General features: G+C 41.1%; 1 protein-coding gene across 2 annotated transcripts in view; it reads left to right on the top strand.

The window, feature by feature from the left end:
* The first annotated feature begins 528 nt into the window (after positions 1–528).
* The window catches only part of gcn1 (GCN1 activator of EIF2AK4), a 40,178-nt gene continuing 22,647 nt past the window's right edge, over positions 529–18,059 (top strand). The window contains exons 1-30 of one of the 2 annotated variants that reach the window (XM_014967170.2): positions 529–630; positions 2,075–2,177; positions 2,279–2,342; positions 2,455–2,586; positions 3,219–3,327; positions 3,416–3,514; positions 3,894–4,028; positions 4,114–4,291; positions 5,309–5,383; positions 5,491–5,619; positions 5,707–5,757; positions 7,893–7,991; positions 9,309–9,482; positions 9,559–9,711; positions 9,782–9,874; positions 9,965–10,040; positions 10,422–10,581; positions 10,711–10,900; positions 11,476–11,600; positions 12,110–12,288; positions 13,088–13,181; positions 13,263–13,376; positions 13,500–13,698; positions 13,778–13,930; positions 14,551–14,726; positions 15,648–15,728; positions 16,777–16,920; positions 17,103–17,227; positions 17,460–17,649; positions 17,737–17,807. In XM_014967170.2, coding sequence (XP_014822656.2) covers positions 550–630; positions 2,075–2,177; positions 2,279–2,342; positions 2,455–2,586; positions 3,219–3,327; positions 3,416–3,514; positions 3,894–4,028; positions 4,114–4,291; positions 5,309–5,383; positions 5,491–5,619; positions 5,707–5,757; positions 7,893–7,991; positions 9,309–9,482; positions 9,559–9,711; positions 9,782–9,874; positions 9,965–10,040; positions 10,422–10,581; positions 10,711–10,900; positions 11,476–11,600; positions 12,110–12,288; positions 13,088–13,181; positions 13,263–13,376; positions 13,500–13,698; positions 13,778–13,930; positions 14,551–14,726; positions 15,648–15,728; positions 16,777–16,920; positions 17,103–17,227; positions 17,460–17,649; positions 17,737–17,807 — 3,752 coding nt within the window. In that variant the 5' untranslated portion in view covers positions 529–549. Of the gene's footprint in view, positions 631–2,074; positions 2,178–2,278; positions 2,343–2,454; positions 2,587–3,218; positions 3,328–3,415; positions 3,515–3,890; positions 4,029–4,113; positions 4,292–5,308; positions 5,384–5,490; positions 5,620–5,706; positions 5,758–7,892; positions 7,992–9,308; positions 9,483–9,558; positions 9,712–9,781; positions 9,875–9,964; positions 10,041–10,421; positions 10,582–10,710; positions 10,901–11,475; positions 11,601–12,109; positions 12,289–13,087; positions 13,182–13,262; positions 13,377–13,499; positions 13,699–13,777; positions 13,931–14,550; positions 14,727–15,647; positions 15,729–16,776; positions 16,921–17,102; positions 17,228–17,459; positions 17,650–17,736; positions 17,808–18,059 lie in introns of both variants that reach the window. The other variant, XM_014967169.2, reaches the window with a different exon arrangement.

Below are 18,059 nucleotides of genomic sequence, written 5' to 3'. Positions count from 1 at the left end.
GTCAGATGGTGATGACAAAGTTCTGGGTCAGGTCAATTAAAATTGTAATTTTTAAAAAGAATAGTGAAAGGAAGTTTGACCTATATCAATTATCAAGCCCGAGTCAGCTCTGTTCCTAGCCAGTTTCTAGAGTTTCGTCCAGTCTGAGCATCCCGACCAGCCAAATCACTGATGCAGTGCTACTCACTCAAGACTTCTGCGGTGATCAGGTTACACAATCATAAACAACAATGTTTTGTTTGCGTGCAGACACTTTTCTTATTTAGAGCGTGATTTGTGTGAGCTGACTGCTAGACTGAGAAACAGAAGGAAGGTTTGAATCTCATTTATTCCAGACCAGGGAGAGTTGGCATTCTTTGTGCAGTTAACTAAATAGATCTGATCAGAACTAACTCACTGTGGATTATCAACACAGTCTAAAACTGAAACTTCAGCATTTGCAAATCACATTTCTGTCACAGTAAAAACTTTTGGTGGGGAAGGAGAAAGGGGGTCCAACTGTAGTATGACCTCCCCAACAAAAAAAAAGTCTCCAAGCGGAAAAAGGAGATGGTTGGCAGTTTTGACCCGGAAGCGATATCAACAAGTCCTTCCTGCAACAAGACCGGCGTTATGGCAGCGGACACGCAGGTTTGTGTGGTTGAATATTTAAATACAGCCTAAAAGCTTTGTGGCCACTCACTAAGTTCAAGGGAAAACAAGATTTTAACAAACCGAGTTGGTTTTGACTGAACGCTTCGGCCCGTTCAGTCATTTATGGAGGAACGTTGGGAGAAGTTAGCAGCGGCTAACTAGCAGGCTGTTAGCCGAGCGCTACGTGTAGCTTCAGTAATGTGACTGCTGCTGCCAGCATGACTGCTGTCTGATCACAGCTGTGGCCCGCTAACACACCTGCTTTTCTAAACTACTTTATCAGAGCGAAAACTCGCTGTTTTTATCCTCAACGGATAAAACTCCTAAAAGTGGACAGTAAAGAAAGAAATGCCTACAGTCAGTGACGCCCCCCTATCAGAACTACCAACGGGCATTTTAACAAGTTCAGCAAATGCTGAGGTACACACACAGAGTCAACATGGGAGTTTGGTATCAAACCTGTGACTTTTTTTTTTCCTGAAGGAAACATTTAGAAATATTCGACTCAGGAGAAGAATCATGTTTCTCAGCAAGCTAAATGCTTAAAATTACAAAATGTTGTTACAGTGCTTGTGCTTTTATTTAAAATGTTCCCGAATTCCCTGTTGATTCATCAAAATACAAACATTTAGAAATGAAAAGTGACTTTATCACTGTGACTTTATTCCTGATTTTATTTATTTGATTTGATTCCCAAGATTTAAATAAAAAGTCAGTCAGAGATTGGAATATTGGAACAACAGGACAAAGCATATCCTATAAAGTGGCCTCTAGACTCGCAGCATTTTTTATGTAAACATTAAGCCACATCATGCACTCTTTTTCACTTCTATCAAATAACGGTTGAATACTTGATGTCCCAATTGGGTTTATTGTGTAATCCATTAATTATTTTTGCATTCAGAGCTTATATCCCTTATCAGTAAACTGAACTTCATTCATCGGTACATTATCACCATAATGAATTATTCCCCACGATACAATTCAAACTGTAAAAATTTGTGTTATGCACCCTGCAGTATGTAACTTTTATAAAAATTTATTGTTTTTTTTTGTTTTCTTTTTTACATATTTTCTTAAAACTTTCAATATATCATTGACAGTGTGGTATGATACACACAATCTATGAAAAAAGTTAAACTCTGCTACATTACATATCATGGCCAACAATGGCAGCAGATAAACTGCCTTCCTTTAGCAGTGTGTTGTTTCTCTGCCATTAACCCATTTAGCAGTGCATTCATAAGGATGATTGACAGCGCTAAGACCGTCCTCCTGGCTCTGATTGGTTGTTTTTGACCGGTGCATTTCTTCAGATGGCATTAGCAGCACTGAGCGAATGTGGAGGAGTTTGATATTTTCACAGATATCTGTCTCATGTTGTACTGTCATGACATGGTGATATGTAAATTCTTAATTCTCGACGTGATTCTCCCTCCAGGTTTCGGATACCCTTAAGAAATTTGCTGTAAAAGTGACCACAGCCAGCGTTAAGGAGCGCAAGCAGATATACGGCGATCTGAAACAGTGCCTGAAGGGTAAAGGTGAGGACGTTTGTGTTGTTTTGTTGTCCGTTTTGTTTCAAGCTGGTTCAGAACGAGCCTCCGTCAGGAAAAAATACTCTGTGTTTATTGTTCTGTTGTAGAGTTACCAGAGCCTGCTGTCAAAGGACTGTGCAAGCTCTTCTGCCTCACCCCACACAGATATCGGTAGGCTTGTGTTGTCACCCAAAACTTTACTTTTATTATTTTTATTTTTATTATTTTTGTGATGCTGTTTACTCTGTAGGGTTTGTATCTTATTTCCTCCTGTGTTGTTCAGAGATGCTGCGTCACGCAGAGAGCTGCTGTCCGTCATCGGCCAGCTGGCTGAGAGTCAGCCTGACGTCCTGGTGGCCGGGCTCCTCCAGGGCCTCCTCAGCTGTGGAGTCATCAGCAAAAATGGGGAGCCAAGGTTGGAGCCTCAAACTCGTCCTTCTTTATAGCTCATCTCTTACTGTTGCAGGGCCTGTTTATGTCCCTTTAAATTCTGCCACGTTTGTAACAGAAATTTATTTTTGAGTTGAGCAGCAGACATAGGTAAATGTAACTTGAGCATAAATACATTAATCAAAATCTTAAATTATGTCGTGGCAGGACTATTTAATCCCGTATATGTAGTTTTCTGTCAGACAAAAGTCACGCGCAGACATCTTCACTCTGTTCTGCGATTTGAGTCGAGTTGTTAACTAGCTGCTAATATACACATGCTAGCTAGCTTTTTTGCTACGTAGCTTTTTTGCTAGCTTTCTGTAGCAATGGGGAAGAGAAAATTTATGGCTCACTTCTGTTGCGACCTGCCTCGTTTTTCCATTGAAGGAGATTTTGCCCCACATCATCATGCTTCTTTTTAAAGTCAAACAGATTTTACTTCCAAGAAGTAAGGTTATAACAGTTACATAATTAACAGAACACAATTTTTTTCATACATTTTTCTTTTTTTGCTAAGTTGAGATAAAATTAAACTGAGCAACGAACACATGCCTATGTTGAAATTTTTGCCGTTGCTGCTCATCGTTCTCATTCTGGGCCTGGTTGTGTTTGCAGTAAAAGCAGCGGCTCTGCTGCCTTCATCGGCCTGTCCTGGACCTGCCTGTTAATCCCTAAAGTGTTTTCAGCTCCCGAGAAAAGAGAAGGACCCATCTGGAAGAAAATGGTCAGAGGTCTTTTTTTGTGAAAGAAACTAAGTGAATGTGCTAAATGATGTTGTACCTGACCAGGAAACCTGCTGTCATTTGCTAAAGGTGGAGGTTCAGAGCCTGCTGATGGCTGAGGTGGTCGGTGGAGCCAAAACCACAGCCAAGAAATCGAGCCTCAAGAGTCTTTACCACCTCTGGAGAGAAGTGAGTGAGCTTTCTTTTCTTCATACATTTCTGTTTAGCTGAAGTTGTTAAACATACGTGGGTAGGGCAAAGGTCACAACGTGAGAGATCTGATTGAGACATTTTTGGTACTTTTTAATATTTTTTTAAATCCAAGTTATGTCTCTAATACATATTAACATAAATCCAACATGTTAGGGATTCACTCTTAAGATGTGGCTGTCCGCAGCATGCCTGATTATTTTAGAACCCATTGGTGGAATTTACCAGTGGCTGAAAGACTTACAGCAGCAGCTGTTGTGTAAGACATAATAAGTTGTGGTTGCTGATCTCCATCTGTGATCCTACTACCAGCGTACCAACCAGAGGAATGTTGGACTGATTGTTTTGTCTCCAGCAGAAGCCTGGACTGGTTGAGCACTACATCAGCACCCTGCTGACCCTGGAGCCAAGCCCCACAGTGCTGCCCCTGCTGGGGGTGTGCCTGGACTTCTGCAGCACTCAGAAGGACAAAGCTACAATAGAGAAACACAAGGTGGGATCGTTTAGCCGTGACCTGTAGCTTCTCGCATGATTCCAGTCTTTAAAATAAACAGCCAGCCGTCTCCCGTGTTCTACAGAGCGCGCTGTTGGACCTCTACGTAAAATTGGTCCTTATGAGCAAAACCAAACCGCAGCAACACGTTCTGGACAAGAGCAGCTCCTTGTTGCGCCACGTCACCCACTCCGAGTTCAAGGAGCTGCTGCTGCCCGCCCTGCAGAAGACCATGCTGCGCAGTCCAGAGAACGCCATGCAGAGTGAGGCCTCACTGTGAAAACGAGATCAGAAATCTAATCGATTTCTGCTCTTGTTTCTATTGAAGATATCTCAGTGCACTTGAAATAAGACAAAACTAACTTACAGCTAACGTTTCAACAAGAAATAGAAGTTTGTTTTAAGTTAATAATTTCTTAATACTGATGAAATAGTAATAGTTCCTCTGGCCGATTATTCCATTTGGGGCGACTGGCTCTGTGGGTAGAGTAGTTGTCTTGTTATCTGAAGGTTGTAGGTTCAATTCCAGCTTTCTCCTGCTACATGTCAATGTGCCCCTGAGCAAGTCATCACCTTGTATATATTTCTTACATTGTTTGTACTGTTTTGGAGGTAGCTTTAATCTCATTTTACATGTGAATGGTGACAAACAATAAATTCAAACTCTTATGATATTTCTCCAGTGTTATAAGCAAAGTAATCTGCCAGTGGAACTAATATTTTTTATCAATATTAAAGGGGCAGCATTCTGTAAAATCCACTTTTTTGAGCTTTACATCATGTTATAACGTTATTCACTCATCAAAAACATTCCTGGAGTGTTGCTTTGATTCTATTATTCATGTCTGAGAAATGGCAACCATTCAGCTGTGCAAGACACCTGGGTGGACTGAGCTTAGTAACTCCCTCACTCAACTCCTTAAGACTAGCCTGCAGCAATTAGCAAACACCTGGTGGAAGGCATGAAATTATGAAGTGACATTTCTTTGATATAGAAGATTTTTATAACAACTGAATGTTATTAAAAGATAACACTTGATTGTCACTATGTACCTGGAAAGCACATAATATAGCCCCTTTAAGGAATTATTGACTTAAAACAACCTCCTATATCTTGCTCCAAAGTTACTTGTGAGTTAGTTTTGTCTTATTTCCAGAGCACCAAGATATTTACACTAGAAACTTGACCAAAAATACTTAAGATGTAGCATCTTTGCAGTACTTCAATCATACTGTAGAAAACCGGTACGTCACTAACGAAGCTGTTCGTGTCTCCTCAGCCGTTTCCTGCCTGCTATCTGCTGTTACTCTAGATCTGAGTCAGTATGCCATGGATATCGGAAAGGCCATAGCAAGTAAGACTCTAGTGTGAAACAATTTTATCACATGGAAAGTAAAAATAAAGCATCTGGTGAGTGAAACCTGTTGATTAGGGTTGATTTAGTGTCTCGTCTCGTTTTAGGCCAGCTGAAGGCGAACAACGCCCAGCTGATGGAGGAAGCTGTGAAAGCCATGCAGAACCTGGCACAGCAGTGCAGCGACGCCACCGCAGTGCAGGACATCGTCACTCACCTTTTCAAGATCCTTGGAGGTCAGCATTTTATTTCCTGCTCAGTTTGGGATAATTTACTAACTTGTTTGGCTTTTTGGGGATAATATGTTCATTTTGTGGCTGCAGGGTCTGAAGGAAAGCTCACCGTCGTTGCCCAGAAAATGAGCGTGTTGTCAGGTGAGAAACTTTAAGTGTGCATTTGTTTGAAATAAGATGCAACAATATTTGTGTTTCTGACGATGTTTTTTATTGAGCGTTTTGACATGTGGCATTGGAGAAGGCTGATGGAAACGGCAAAATTCAAAATGACGAATGTTTTACGCTCTCTGAAAATTTCAAAGTCCAAACCTCCAGGGGAGGGTGCTAGGTTTAAACCTCTACATCTTTTTTATTACAGCAACTAGTAAAGCCAGCGTGTGATGAAATTAGGGCTGAAACGATTCCTCGAATGATTCGAGTACCTCGATTACTAAAATTCCTCGAGGAAAATTTACCTGCCTCGAAGCTTCGTTAATTTATGTTTTATTAGTTAGCGCACCGTGTTCCGGCCGGGACTTCATTTGCGTTGCGCGGAGCTCTCACTTCCGCCTCTGAGTTGTTGACAAAAGCTAAGTCTCAGCGGCATAAAGTCCAATCTTCAAGATTGGCCCGTGGGGATTTTATTGATTGATGATAATGCCCGACTTTTTATCGTTTTTGGGGAACCAATAAGCATCCTTAAAATGACAGGGGGGATGCCTGGAGTACGGCAGCATTTCTCCTCCGGGGCTGCTGGTTGAAAGCGAACGGCGGGAAGAGCGCTGAGGTGAGCGGATAGCCGGAACAGGGCGGGCGGCTGAGTAGCTGATGCTTACCGTGTAAATGTAGCTTTACCGACGAACCGCACAATAAATTTCATATCCCGATCTGAAGAAACGGGTGGCGGAGCGCATCGTACATGGCTGGTAGATGAGTTTCTGAGTGTGACCAGTGAAGGTGTCGTAAATATCGCGTATTGCTTCCCCCCGTGTTCGTCCCCCGGTCTAACGGTTCGTCAGTCCGCTGGTCTATTTCCTCCCCTCCTCCCCATCTTACATTCGTTCATTCGCCCTCTCCTCCCACTCCAGGCGGCATTTCCCGTATTTTCAAACCCAAAGCGTGACAGGTTAGGTGGCAAGGTGAGTTTAATTAATCTATTAAACTCACTGAAGATGAATACATAAACTAAGAGCTGGATTGTAGACATTTTTTATAAGCATATTTGTGAGCCTGCCTCTTTGTTATTAAATTCAATATAATTTCAGATTTTTCTATAACTTTTCTTCTGGTTAACTTAGAAAGTGAGCTATTATTGTTACAGGTTAGTTTTCTAAACTACAAAAAAGCAACTGTTAGGGATGCTCAAATATGAAAAATTGGACTGATATTGATATCTGATAGTAACACCGGTATTATGCCAGATTTACCAATATTTCATTTTATAATTTTTTTTTATCCGATTACTCGATTAATCGTAAGAATAATCGATAGATTACTCGATTACTAAAATATTCGTTTACAACAGCCCTAGATGAAATCACACTTTTTGTGTTACCTGGTTGATTTACTCCAAACCAGTAAATAGAAATATGCCTAATTCACTTTTCTTGTTATTTTTGCAACATTTTAAAAGTTAGCTCAAATTTTGTATGACATATGAGGATAAAATTGTACGACGCATCAAATTATTGCCAATAAGAAGACTTTGGTACTATTGAACAGATGACTGAGTTTATTTAGATGAAAGCACCAAACAAACAACAAACAACAAACAACACCAACAGTTGCTAGTGTCAGATTTTGGTAACTTTATTGAAACTTTTTTCTCAATAAAACAAATTTTTTTTCCTAATAATTTTAGGACCTTCTTCTGGTAAAGTTGAGTCAAAAATTCTTGCAGCCTGGCCTTAATATCCGCCGTCAGACTTGCAGAAGGGACAACTGAAAATAAGAGACACTTCTTCAAAAATATTTTCTGTCATTTGTAATTTCTTTTTTAGAGAAGAAAGCAAGAGAAATAAGAAATCGATTAAATTCAAATCTGGTATGAAAAACTCAGAATTTAACCTCTAATCTACTTAAAATATATCTATCATAAGCTTCATTTACTTTAAAGGTTTTTGTTCGAGGTCTTGGCTGCAAGTGGTGATTCTGTTAAAAACATTCCCCAACATTAGATTATATTCCTACTGACTAACTAAATGTACTCCAGTTAAAGGTTCATGCTGGGTTTATTTTGGGTCTTTTTCTGTCCAAGTGTGTAAATGAGAGCAGACTTGGTTGTTGTCTCCTAGGGATCTCCAGCTGCAGCCACCACGCCGTGTCAGGAACCTCCAGCCAGACTCTGAGCTCCGCTGTCACTGTGATGTTTATCCCTTACCTACAGCAGGAAGGTATGACTGCTGTTGGTCTCCTCTGGGTCAGGTACCTGAGTGAAGCTGTCCCCCCCACCTTCTTCAAGTCAGACAAAATTGGTGTCAATCGTTTGTGCTGCAAAATTTTTTGTTTGTGCTGCTTTGGCTTTGAAGATATTAATGAAAGTTAAGGTCATGAATAGTCAACCAGCACCCCACTTTTACTAAATCAAAATGACGTTTAAACTTTCATTAATATCTTCAAAGCCAAAGCAGCACAAACAAAAAAAATTTGCTGCACAAACGTAGTCAAATTAACACCAATTTTGTCTGATTTGAAGGTGTGTGTGGGTGCACGTGTGTGTGTGTGTGTGTGTGTGTGTGTGTGTGTTATGAAATTTTAAATCAGGGTCGAAGGAGATCGGCGGCAATAACGAAACCAAACGCTGTTTCTGCTAGAATTAAATGTGCTCGATTTATTTCCCCACAGATTACAGCAAAATAACATGCATCAAACACTGTTACTGCTAGAACAAATATGCTCGATTTATTCCCCACAGAATACAGTACAAAACACTCTATGACTAAACACGTGATGCTCGATTCATTCAAGTTACCAGCGCTTACCTCGTGAAACGTGGCCGGAGAGCCTTCGGCCTAGAGACAAGCAGTAGCATCAACGTAGCTGGGCATTCGAACGCGATCCACAGCAGACTCTGACTCAAACCGCGGGCTTTTTCATATTTTATCTCTTAAACAAAGGGATGCTTGCGTGGAAAGGGGGAGTGGCCATCTCCATCCTTGCAGGCGAGCCATCCAATCAGAGGTAGCCGCTCTCCGACCATGAGCCAATCATGGGCTGAGAGCGTGAACCAGCAGACCAATCAGAGCCCAACCCAAGTCAACCAGAGCCAAGCACGCCCTGTTCACGTGATCTGCATGAGGATGCAGCATGTTCAATTTGCATAATACAATGAGCAGAATAAGTTTTATCAGACAAAGAAAGATCAAATTATAAAGAATAATAAAATAATAAATGAATGATTATCAAAGAACATAAAAGATAATAAAAAGATAATAAAAAGATAAAAATACAAAATACCAGATCAGTGTGTGTGTGTGGGGGGGGGGGTGTTGGGGAGCTGGTAGACTTTTCATGACCAATGGAAACATTTCTTAATATCTTTAAAATGATGGTGGCACAAAAAAAAAAAAAATTGCTGCACAAACTTTTGACACCAATTTTGTTTGACTTGAAGAAGGTGGGTGGGGGGGAACTTCACTCGTGTGTGTCAGGTCAGTGGTGTGTTTTGTCGGTGGAATCTGGAAGCGGGTGTCCCTGTGTGTGTCGTTCAGTTCATGAAGGCACCCTGGTGCACGCCGTGTCTGTGCTGTGTCAGTGGAGCCGCCGCCTCACCGTGGAGGTTCCCTCCGCTCTGCTGGACTGGTTTAAGAAAGCGTTCACCCTGAAGACCTCCACCTCCGCCGTCCGCCATGCCTACCTCCAGACCATGCTGGGGGCCTTTAAAGGTACATCCCGCTCAGGTCGGATGCGCTCGCCGTCCCCTGGTGTTTTCTCATAGTGTTTTGTCGCCCCGGCTCTCAGGTGACACTCTGGCCCAGTCCTCAGACCTCACCCCGCTCCTCCTCCAAGCGGTGGAGAAAGCCGCGGCGCAGAACTCCCAGCATGCCCTGCTCGCGGAGGGCGTGGCGGCTTCGGTTCTGTTGAGTCGACTCGCTCTGCTCGAGACGCAAGCAGGTGAGGCTCGGTTTCCGTCGCGGCGCTTCGATACGGGGTTTAAACTGATGGAGGCTTCTTCTGTTCACAGAGGCCAAATTCAGCAGCTTCTGGAGCCTGGTCTTGGATGAGAAGAAACCATTATTCACCACAGAGAAGTTCCTCTCTCAGAGCAGCGAAGACAGTAAGAACAATGAAGTGTGCAGCATTTGAAATGCGTGAAATAATCAGGACTGATTAAAATGACTCATTTGATTTTCCTCTGCGTCTGCAGCTCTGCTCACAGTGCTGCAGCTCTGTGAGAGGCTGTTTCTGGACCACGCCCACCGGCTCAACGCCAGCAAGTCACAGTGAGTCTGTCTGTCTGTCTGCACACACTTATAGTCATCATGGCTTTGATTGTCAAACTACACTGCCTGGACAAAAAATAAAGTTTCCTTCAAAAAAAGTAAAAACATAACAAAAAAGATATATCGCACTAATATTTAATTGGAAAACCGGAATTCTCTTCTGAATTCTGTAGAATATCAAACAATTTATTGATTTCATGATTGGGAATACAGAAAACCTATAAGGGACTGCAGATGTAAAATAGCTTATGCTATAATCTGGTACGACACATCAAAAGGTGACATTTATGTTTGAGTTGTCTTTTTTTTTAACTAAGTTTATCATTGAAAACAGTTTGATTCTGGTCATGTGACCGGTCAACGTGTCTCTCTGCTCTGCAGGATGTATCATCACGCCACAGTTGCGGTGCTGCTGTCTCGGAGCTGGCGAGTGAGGAAGAGGGCTCAGCAGACCGTCAGGAAGCTGCTCTCCTCTCTGGGTGGGTTCAGTCTGGCCCACGGCATTCTGGGAGAACTGCGGGTCGTCATCAGCAAACACAAAGTAAGAAGCTCGTTTTCCTCTGCACCCACTAAGAGAAAGTATCAAAACAGATGATATCCATCTATTGGGTATTTTGTGCTTTTTGACACTTATCTGGATTATTTTCGGTGTTGTTGTCCAACGCTTCAGGTTCTGCCCCAGGACGTTCTGGTGTCAGAATCAGGAGAGCCGACGGAGCTGGGCCGCAGCTACACCCCACCTCGGGTCCTGCTGGATGCTTTGTGTGTGGTTTGCTCCGCTGCCAGCCAATGGGGAGACCCGACCGAAGCCGAGAACATGGCCATGGAGACCCTCATCGTTACTCATCATCCTTCCATAGGTATGGCAAGAAATCCCTCCAAAGATCACAGTGTTGTAGCGCCGCAGCTAGCAATAGCAATCAAGTTTTCTGATGATGATCGGATAAAATAAAAAAAATCAGCACATTCTGCAGATTTTGTATTTAGCCACTTAAGGTTATTTTATACAATGAGAAATACAAATAAAAAGTCTTTGAATTCCTTTTTAAATAAGAAAATAAACATTTTATTCCCTGAAATGCAATAATTAGTGAACTATTGATCATTTGTAGCAAAGGATGCATCTGCTGCTTAAAAATCCAAATATCAGGATCTGTCTGCTTGACTTGACGTCAATACAGTGTAGAGCTGATCTGTTGATTATTTTTTAGATGACCTGATTAAAAGGCAAAAGGTGCTTAATAGGAGATTTTTCTTTTTTATAGAATTTAAACCAGGCGAAGCAAAACTTTATGCTCCAGTTAGCAATCAGTTGATTACTAAATTAGTTGACGATCGTTTCAGTCGTCTTTCCATCACGATTAATTGTTTCAGTCTTATCGTGTTGATAACTCTGTAGATTGGAGTTGACCCTGTTCCCATGCCTCTCTTCCAGTCAGCGTCCGGCCCGGCTTGTGGCCCGTCCTGCTCTCCTCCATGAAGGTAAAAGCTGAAGAGCTGATTGAAAAGAACCTGGAGGCTATCCTGCCACAGCTGCTGCAGGTCAACGCTGACAGCCAGGTGAGGAGACCAGACTCTTCCTCTTCATTTCTGAATCATACCTTCAACATTTTAACATGAGCCTGGAGCTATGCGTTCCTCCATTTTTAAAATCCCTTAAGGTGAAAATTAAAAATCTGGATCTAAAAATGAATAAAACGTTTTTGAGAGACTGCTGCTTTTTGTTTTTATTACATTAATTATAATTTCAGATTCCTTTGCAGTCTTTGTCTGGGTTGACTCAAAAAGTGAGCTGTTATTGTTACAGGTTAATTGTAATTTTTGAATTATTAGGGATGCACAGACACGAAAATGTGGGCCAGTATCTACAGCCAATATTAATACGACTGTTATGGCAATACTTACCAATATTTTATTTGGTCAGATTTTGTATTTGATTACTCGATCCCTAAAATAATTGCTTAGAACAGCTATACATTAGATGGATCTAACTATAACTGATTTGTTTTTTTACAGTTGAACAGCGTCACAAAGAATGAATATTTGGTCATTTTGTTTCTTCTTGCAAGGCGGTGAAAAACGCAGTCGGCGCCCTGAGCGTCCTCTCTCCAAACAAGCTGTTGCCGCGGGTGATGAGTCACATCGTGGAAGGTCTCACCCAGCCCAGTCTTCTGCATGTCACCAGGGAGGAGTACGCCATCATGCACACCCCTGAGGGAGAGCTGTATGACAACAGCATCATCCAGAGGTAACACACACACACACACATAATCACACACATCCGATATATTAGGTGGACTCCAAAGTACTTTCTGCTTTTAGGACTGCGTGATATGGCTTGAAATTAAAATTTTGTTATCTTTTTTCTCACTTTTTTCTGAAAATAGTAATTACAAATGAAAAAAATATATTTTCAAAAAGTTACTTTTAGTTCAGACATCCCTTCTGTGAGTTGCATGACAGAGTATTGCTTTTTTTTAATTGCTTAATTATGAAAATAAAGTCGTAATATTAGCAGAATAAACACAATATTACTTGAATGTCGTGAGCAGCTCGGTACTTGTTTTTTTTTTTTTTTTTTCTTCAAAAGTTGCAAAGTCCTGCTACTGATAAAAAATTTGATCCAGATGTGTTAAAAGATGAAATATTTCCTGATCTGTAAAGCCAATGTTAAAGTCCAACTTCACAAGATGCTCAATATTTTAATGTATTCTTTTCTGTTATATTACTAACTTATTCTGGTAATATTAACTTTATTCTTGTATTATTTCGACTTTGTTGTAATTTAAAAAAAAAGTTAAAAAAAAAAATCTTAGCCTGGCCTTAATATGCTGTAGTAGAGTTGATCTGGATTCAGAGTCCAAATAAATAGAAGTAGTAAAACAGGCTATTAAACAAGATGGCCGCCCTCGACACTCTGACATTACTATAAATTATGGAAACACAAAGCGTGCATTAGTGGGGGGGGAGGGGAACAATCCCAGTTTTCCAAATATTAAATCTTGGAAATTTGATTAATCAATAAAATCGATGTTTATGTTCTGCAGCGCCCAGAAGGAAAACACCAAGAAGGTGAACATGAAGAGAGAAAACAAAGCCTACTCCTACAAGGAGCAGATCATTGAGCTGGAGCTACAGGAGGTAGAGTGAACTGCAGTTAGTTTGTTTCAGAAAGTGTGTTTTTTTTTTTCCTGCTTTACCTCCTTCTGTTTAATTCTGCAGGAAATGAAGAAGAAAAAAGGCATTAAAGATGAAGTTCAGCTGACCAGCAAGCAGAAAGAAATGATTCAGGTCCAGCTGGAGAAGGAGTCAGCTGTTCGCAAAAAACTCAAAGGGGTATGGTCCAAAATTCACTCAATCCAACAAATAATATTTAAGAGAATATTAAATATTACCTGACCTGACCTGACCTGTCCCCTGTCCTCACCTGTCCTGACCTGACCGTGTGGTTCCCTCCAGATGGACGTGGAGCTGCAGAGTGTGGTGGGCCTGCTTGAGGCCACTCTGAGGGCCGGACCGCCTCAGATCACCAGGGAGCTCCCTGCCGTCCTCCAGGTCCTAATGCCCCTCCTCCAGTCCCCGCTCGCCGCTCCACGCATCCAGCAGGTCTTCCTGGACATCGGCGTCAGCCTCATGCCCAAACACCTCCACCACCTGGGTAGGAGGCAACCTTCAAGACTCCTCTCCTCTCTTCCTCTGTTTCCCTGTTCATGTCTTTTTTTTTTCTCCCCTTGCAGCTGTTCTTGTGGGTCACGTGACTCTGCGGCTGCTGAAGCCAGAATGTGATCTGGACCAGGCATGGGAGGAGGAGGACCTGGACACAGCGACCCAGCGCACCATGCTGCTGTTGTATGACCACACCGTCCCACAGAGAGAAGGCAAGGCTGCAGGTAGAGCTGGGCTGAACACTTTTTTTTTTAAATTTTTTTTATTTTGTGTAAAAAATGTCTGCATTGTAAATGATGGAATTAAAAAGAGAACAAAGATTTCATTGGGGAACTACTCTTTATTTTATTTAGCATTAATTCTATTTGTTTGTTTGTTTGTTTTTTCTGTTTTTTGCTTTGAATCCAAACTCTTAGATTTCATAACTGCAAAGTTAATTTTATATCTGTTTTAACATTTTCATTGATGTAGTTCACTACGTTGAACAGCTGTTTTCTGACATATGGGTATTAGTGGAATATCAGCTTCTACTGTTTCCCACCGTACACTGACACCTACTGGCAGACTGGTGCAAGTGCACAAAAATGGTTAAAAACACATGACCAGAAGACAACCTGGCTCTATATAGTAGTTCTTGCATCATAACAACTAAGGATTAATACAATCGTTGAAGTTAATTTTATATTTGGACGAAAAAAATGAATTAAAGTGGACTTCATGTGTCACACGATATATTCAAGCTGAAATTTTGACTTGCTTTTTGAATATTTCAACCCCTCTACCCATTACTTTAGTGAGAAAAAAAAGACGTGCCGTTACTTTTTGCTTCCTCCATCACATGCAGCTCCCCTGGCTGCGCCTGCCTTCTCCTTCTGCTTCCCCCTGCTCAACGCCATGCTCAGGGAGTCTTCAGGCAGCACCGAGGAGACGGAGGGCCTGATGACCAGAGCACTGCAGGTCATCAACGTCCACGCCCAGCTCCGGGCCTCCACAGACAGCGATGACATCACAATAGACGAGGTAGAGACATGCTTCTGTTCCAGTCTCTGGGGAAAAAAGTCTGTTCACTGCATTGATTATGGTCATAGTTAGCAAAAAAATGTGATCAGTGTATATCTTAACAACATAACACAGTTATTAAAAACCCCAAAAAACATTAGTATAGTTACCTTTAGGGCAGAAACTATTCTGTTGAATAGATAGATAGATAGATAGATAGATAGATAGATAGATAGATAGATAGAAACTTTATTAATCCCTTCGTCATTTTCCCTCATGATAAAATCGGATAAAAATTGGCACATTCTGCAGGTTTTTCACTTCACCACTTAAGCCTTTTTATATCATATTAAAAATACATTAAAAGATACAAATTAACGATTCAGTTCCTTTTTTAGTCAAAAAACAGACACTCTGTTTCCTGAAATGCTACAACATAGCATTCCTTTAACCAGGATAAGCTAAAACTGTTCCATTTAGGAGTTTTGGACTAAACATGGTTACATAAAAAGGCAATTAAGGTTTTTGTCTTTATTGCAAATTATATATGAACATAATTTGTACAGTTTTTGAAGCTTAATTACTTCTTAATTTTTCAGCAAATGGCCTTTTCTTGAGTCCAGTTAACAATTAATCAATTACTAAATTAGTTGATTAATTGTTTCAGTCCTAGTTGAGTTTATTTTTTCCCACCAACTATTAATCTGGTTTTAGTTCTATGACAGCCTCAGTAGTTGCTGTGTGAATTCTGATTGGTTGCATTTTAGAAATCCCTTTATCAGTCCATTATTAACTCTGTTTCTGTTTTCACCTTTCATTGACCTTTTTGTCATGTCACCATGTTTTGTGTTAGGATCTCCTTTAAACAGTGGATATTAAATGGTGGTGGTTCTGTGTTTTAAGGCTGATGAAAGCCCTGCTGTGCTCCTTGTTTTCTTATAGAACGGTCCTGAACTCCTGCCACGTGTGAACATGCTGCTGCTGCTGACCAGGGTCATTTCCACAGCTACCCCAAGACTCCAGGTAAACCAGTTAATGCACAATGATTGTTTTTTTTTTGTCACTGATTCATCTGTTCTGAAAGTAAATCAGTGCAGTAGGTAGGGCTTGAAGTTTTATTTATCAGTTTTATTGATTAATCACATTAATTTTTTTATTGACTTTTTGGAAAGTAAACATGCTTTTTCACTCTTTGGGTTTCCGTAGCTCAGAGTGTTGTCAGCCTGCCCAGGGCCGCCATCTTGTTTGATAAGCGTGTTCAGCCTGTATGAGTTCAGGTCAACTTTACAACATAACATTAGGGGCAGGCTAAGATCTTTTTGAAATCAGTGGTCATACTATAAGAATACAAACATTTTAATGCAAGAATAAAGTTGCTGTGAGATAATACCAGAATAAAGTCATAATATTTACAACTGTATTCTAAAATATTAAACAGAAGTAGTATTATTAGTAATTAGTAATATTAAACAACAATTCCTAAATAAAAAAATAACATGTTGAGCATCTTTGCTTTTACAGATAAGGAAATACTTCTTTATTTATACTTCATTATTTAACCCATCAGCATCAAATTATTGTCAGTATCAGTGTGAAAGTATTACGCAAACGACAGAGTTTATTTAAAAGAAAGGACCACACTGGCTGAGTTGGTCAACTCTTTTTCTCATTCATTTTTCTCTTTAAAACAATTTTTTTTCTGCATAATTTTAGGACATTAATATTACATGTTTATTCTGCTAATACCATGATTTTATAAACTTCACTTAGCCTGGCCCTAATCCTCCTTTATAAAAACTCCCAGAAGGGATGATTAAAGTAAAAGCCACTTTTTGAAAATATTTTCCGTCGCTTATAATTTTTTACAAAGAAAAGGCGAGAAAAAGGAATTGATGAAAATCGTAAACCGGATCTGGTATTGGAAAAAAAAAAAATCAGATGTTACTTTTAAGCCGTATTTCACAGCCCCAGCAGCAGGCCTCTTAACGACATGACGTATGCTGGTCGAACTCTTCCTGTTTAGTTCTAAATGACTAAACAAACACCAGATTTCCTTCTCTTTTGGTTTCAGGTGTTGGCATCTCAGTGCCTCACTGCGCTGTGTGCGAGTGCAGGAGGAGGGGACGGCTGCACGGTTGCTGAGCAACCAGAGATCGACGTCCTGCTGAACGCCCTGCTTTCACCCTGCTTCTCTGTCCGAGATGCTGCTCTGAGGGTGAGCTTTGAAACCCAAAATAATAACATGTTTAAGTATCACTCAACAAAACACTATTATTGTAAAATTGTGAACATGCTTTGAAGGTTTTGCAGTACAAGAACATAAATCTGTGACACATTGAGAGAGCAGTCACATCTAAAAAGCTTTCTGTTTCCACATGTAATGTATCTTATGTGAAGGGGTTGTTGGAGATGGAGTTTGCGCTGCCGACAGACAGCACAGAGAGCAGCGGGATGAGTTTGCTGCGCAGGCTTTGGGTTGCCAGGTTTGACATTGAAGAGGAAGGACAAGCTTTGGCTGAAAAGTATGTAAAAGGAGAACATTTTGTTCTTTTTTAGTCTCTTGATGCTCGTGTTTTACTCAAGTGAAGTAAAAACAAAAACAGATGGCCTCAATTAAATTCCATTGCTGTCTAAATCAGATTTATGTTTCCTGCCTTTTCGCTACATATATAGAAACATATGAGCATTGTTTTGTTACAAAATGCAGTTGTCTTTTTTGCACGGTGACCTGACCTGTTGGCTTGTTCCCCTCAGGTTGTGGGAGTCTCTGGGGTTGGAGCTGGTACCTGAGCTCTGCTCCCTGCTGATCGGAGACATCACCCACCACGAGGAGGCCATCCGTAGCGCAGCAGCCGAGGCTCTGTCCAGTGCCGTGTCCCAGTACAGAGACCAGTCTGCCGCTGTGCTCGGCCAGCTCACAGAGCTCTACCATCAGAAACTCTATGTGAGGTTTCTTTCAAACAGGTTTTTATAACTGGTTGAATTTGCGAAACTCAAACAAAATGAGGTGAAGTTATTTTTCTATCTTTAGAGGCCGCCTCCGGTCCTGGACGCTCTGGGGAGAGTGATCTCTGAATCTCCACCTGACCAATGGGAAGCCAGGTAGGACAACCTGTCTGAACAGAGCTTGGGAAAAGTATAGTTGTCCCCCACCAAAACCCAAGTCAGCTCCTTCAGACTAGCCAGCAGCAATTAGCGAACACCTGGTGGAACTGTGCATCTCTTGAGCTAAATATAGGAGCTACTTCTGAGTGAAACGCTGGTAAAAACGTTGGTAAAGGGTTAATAGAGGAGCCATGTTGTGATGACTTCCTGAAGGGGAAGTTTCAGAAGGAGCAGGTGTGTCATAAAGAG

This window comes from Poecilia mexicana, unplaced genomic scaffold, assembly GCF_051168715.1.
Source record: "Poecilia mexicana isolate PSO_F unplaced genomic scaffold, ASM5116871v1 scaffold_9, whole genome shotgun sequence".
NCBI classification, from domain to species: domain Eukaryota; kingdom Metazoa; phylum Chordata; class Actinopteri; order Cyprinodontiformes; family Poeciliidae; genus Poecilia; species Poecilia mexicana.
The sequence above is the reverse complement of the archived record's forward strand: the minus strand, read 5'-3'. Positions and strand labels throughout refer to the sequence as shown.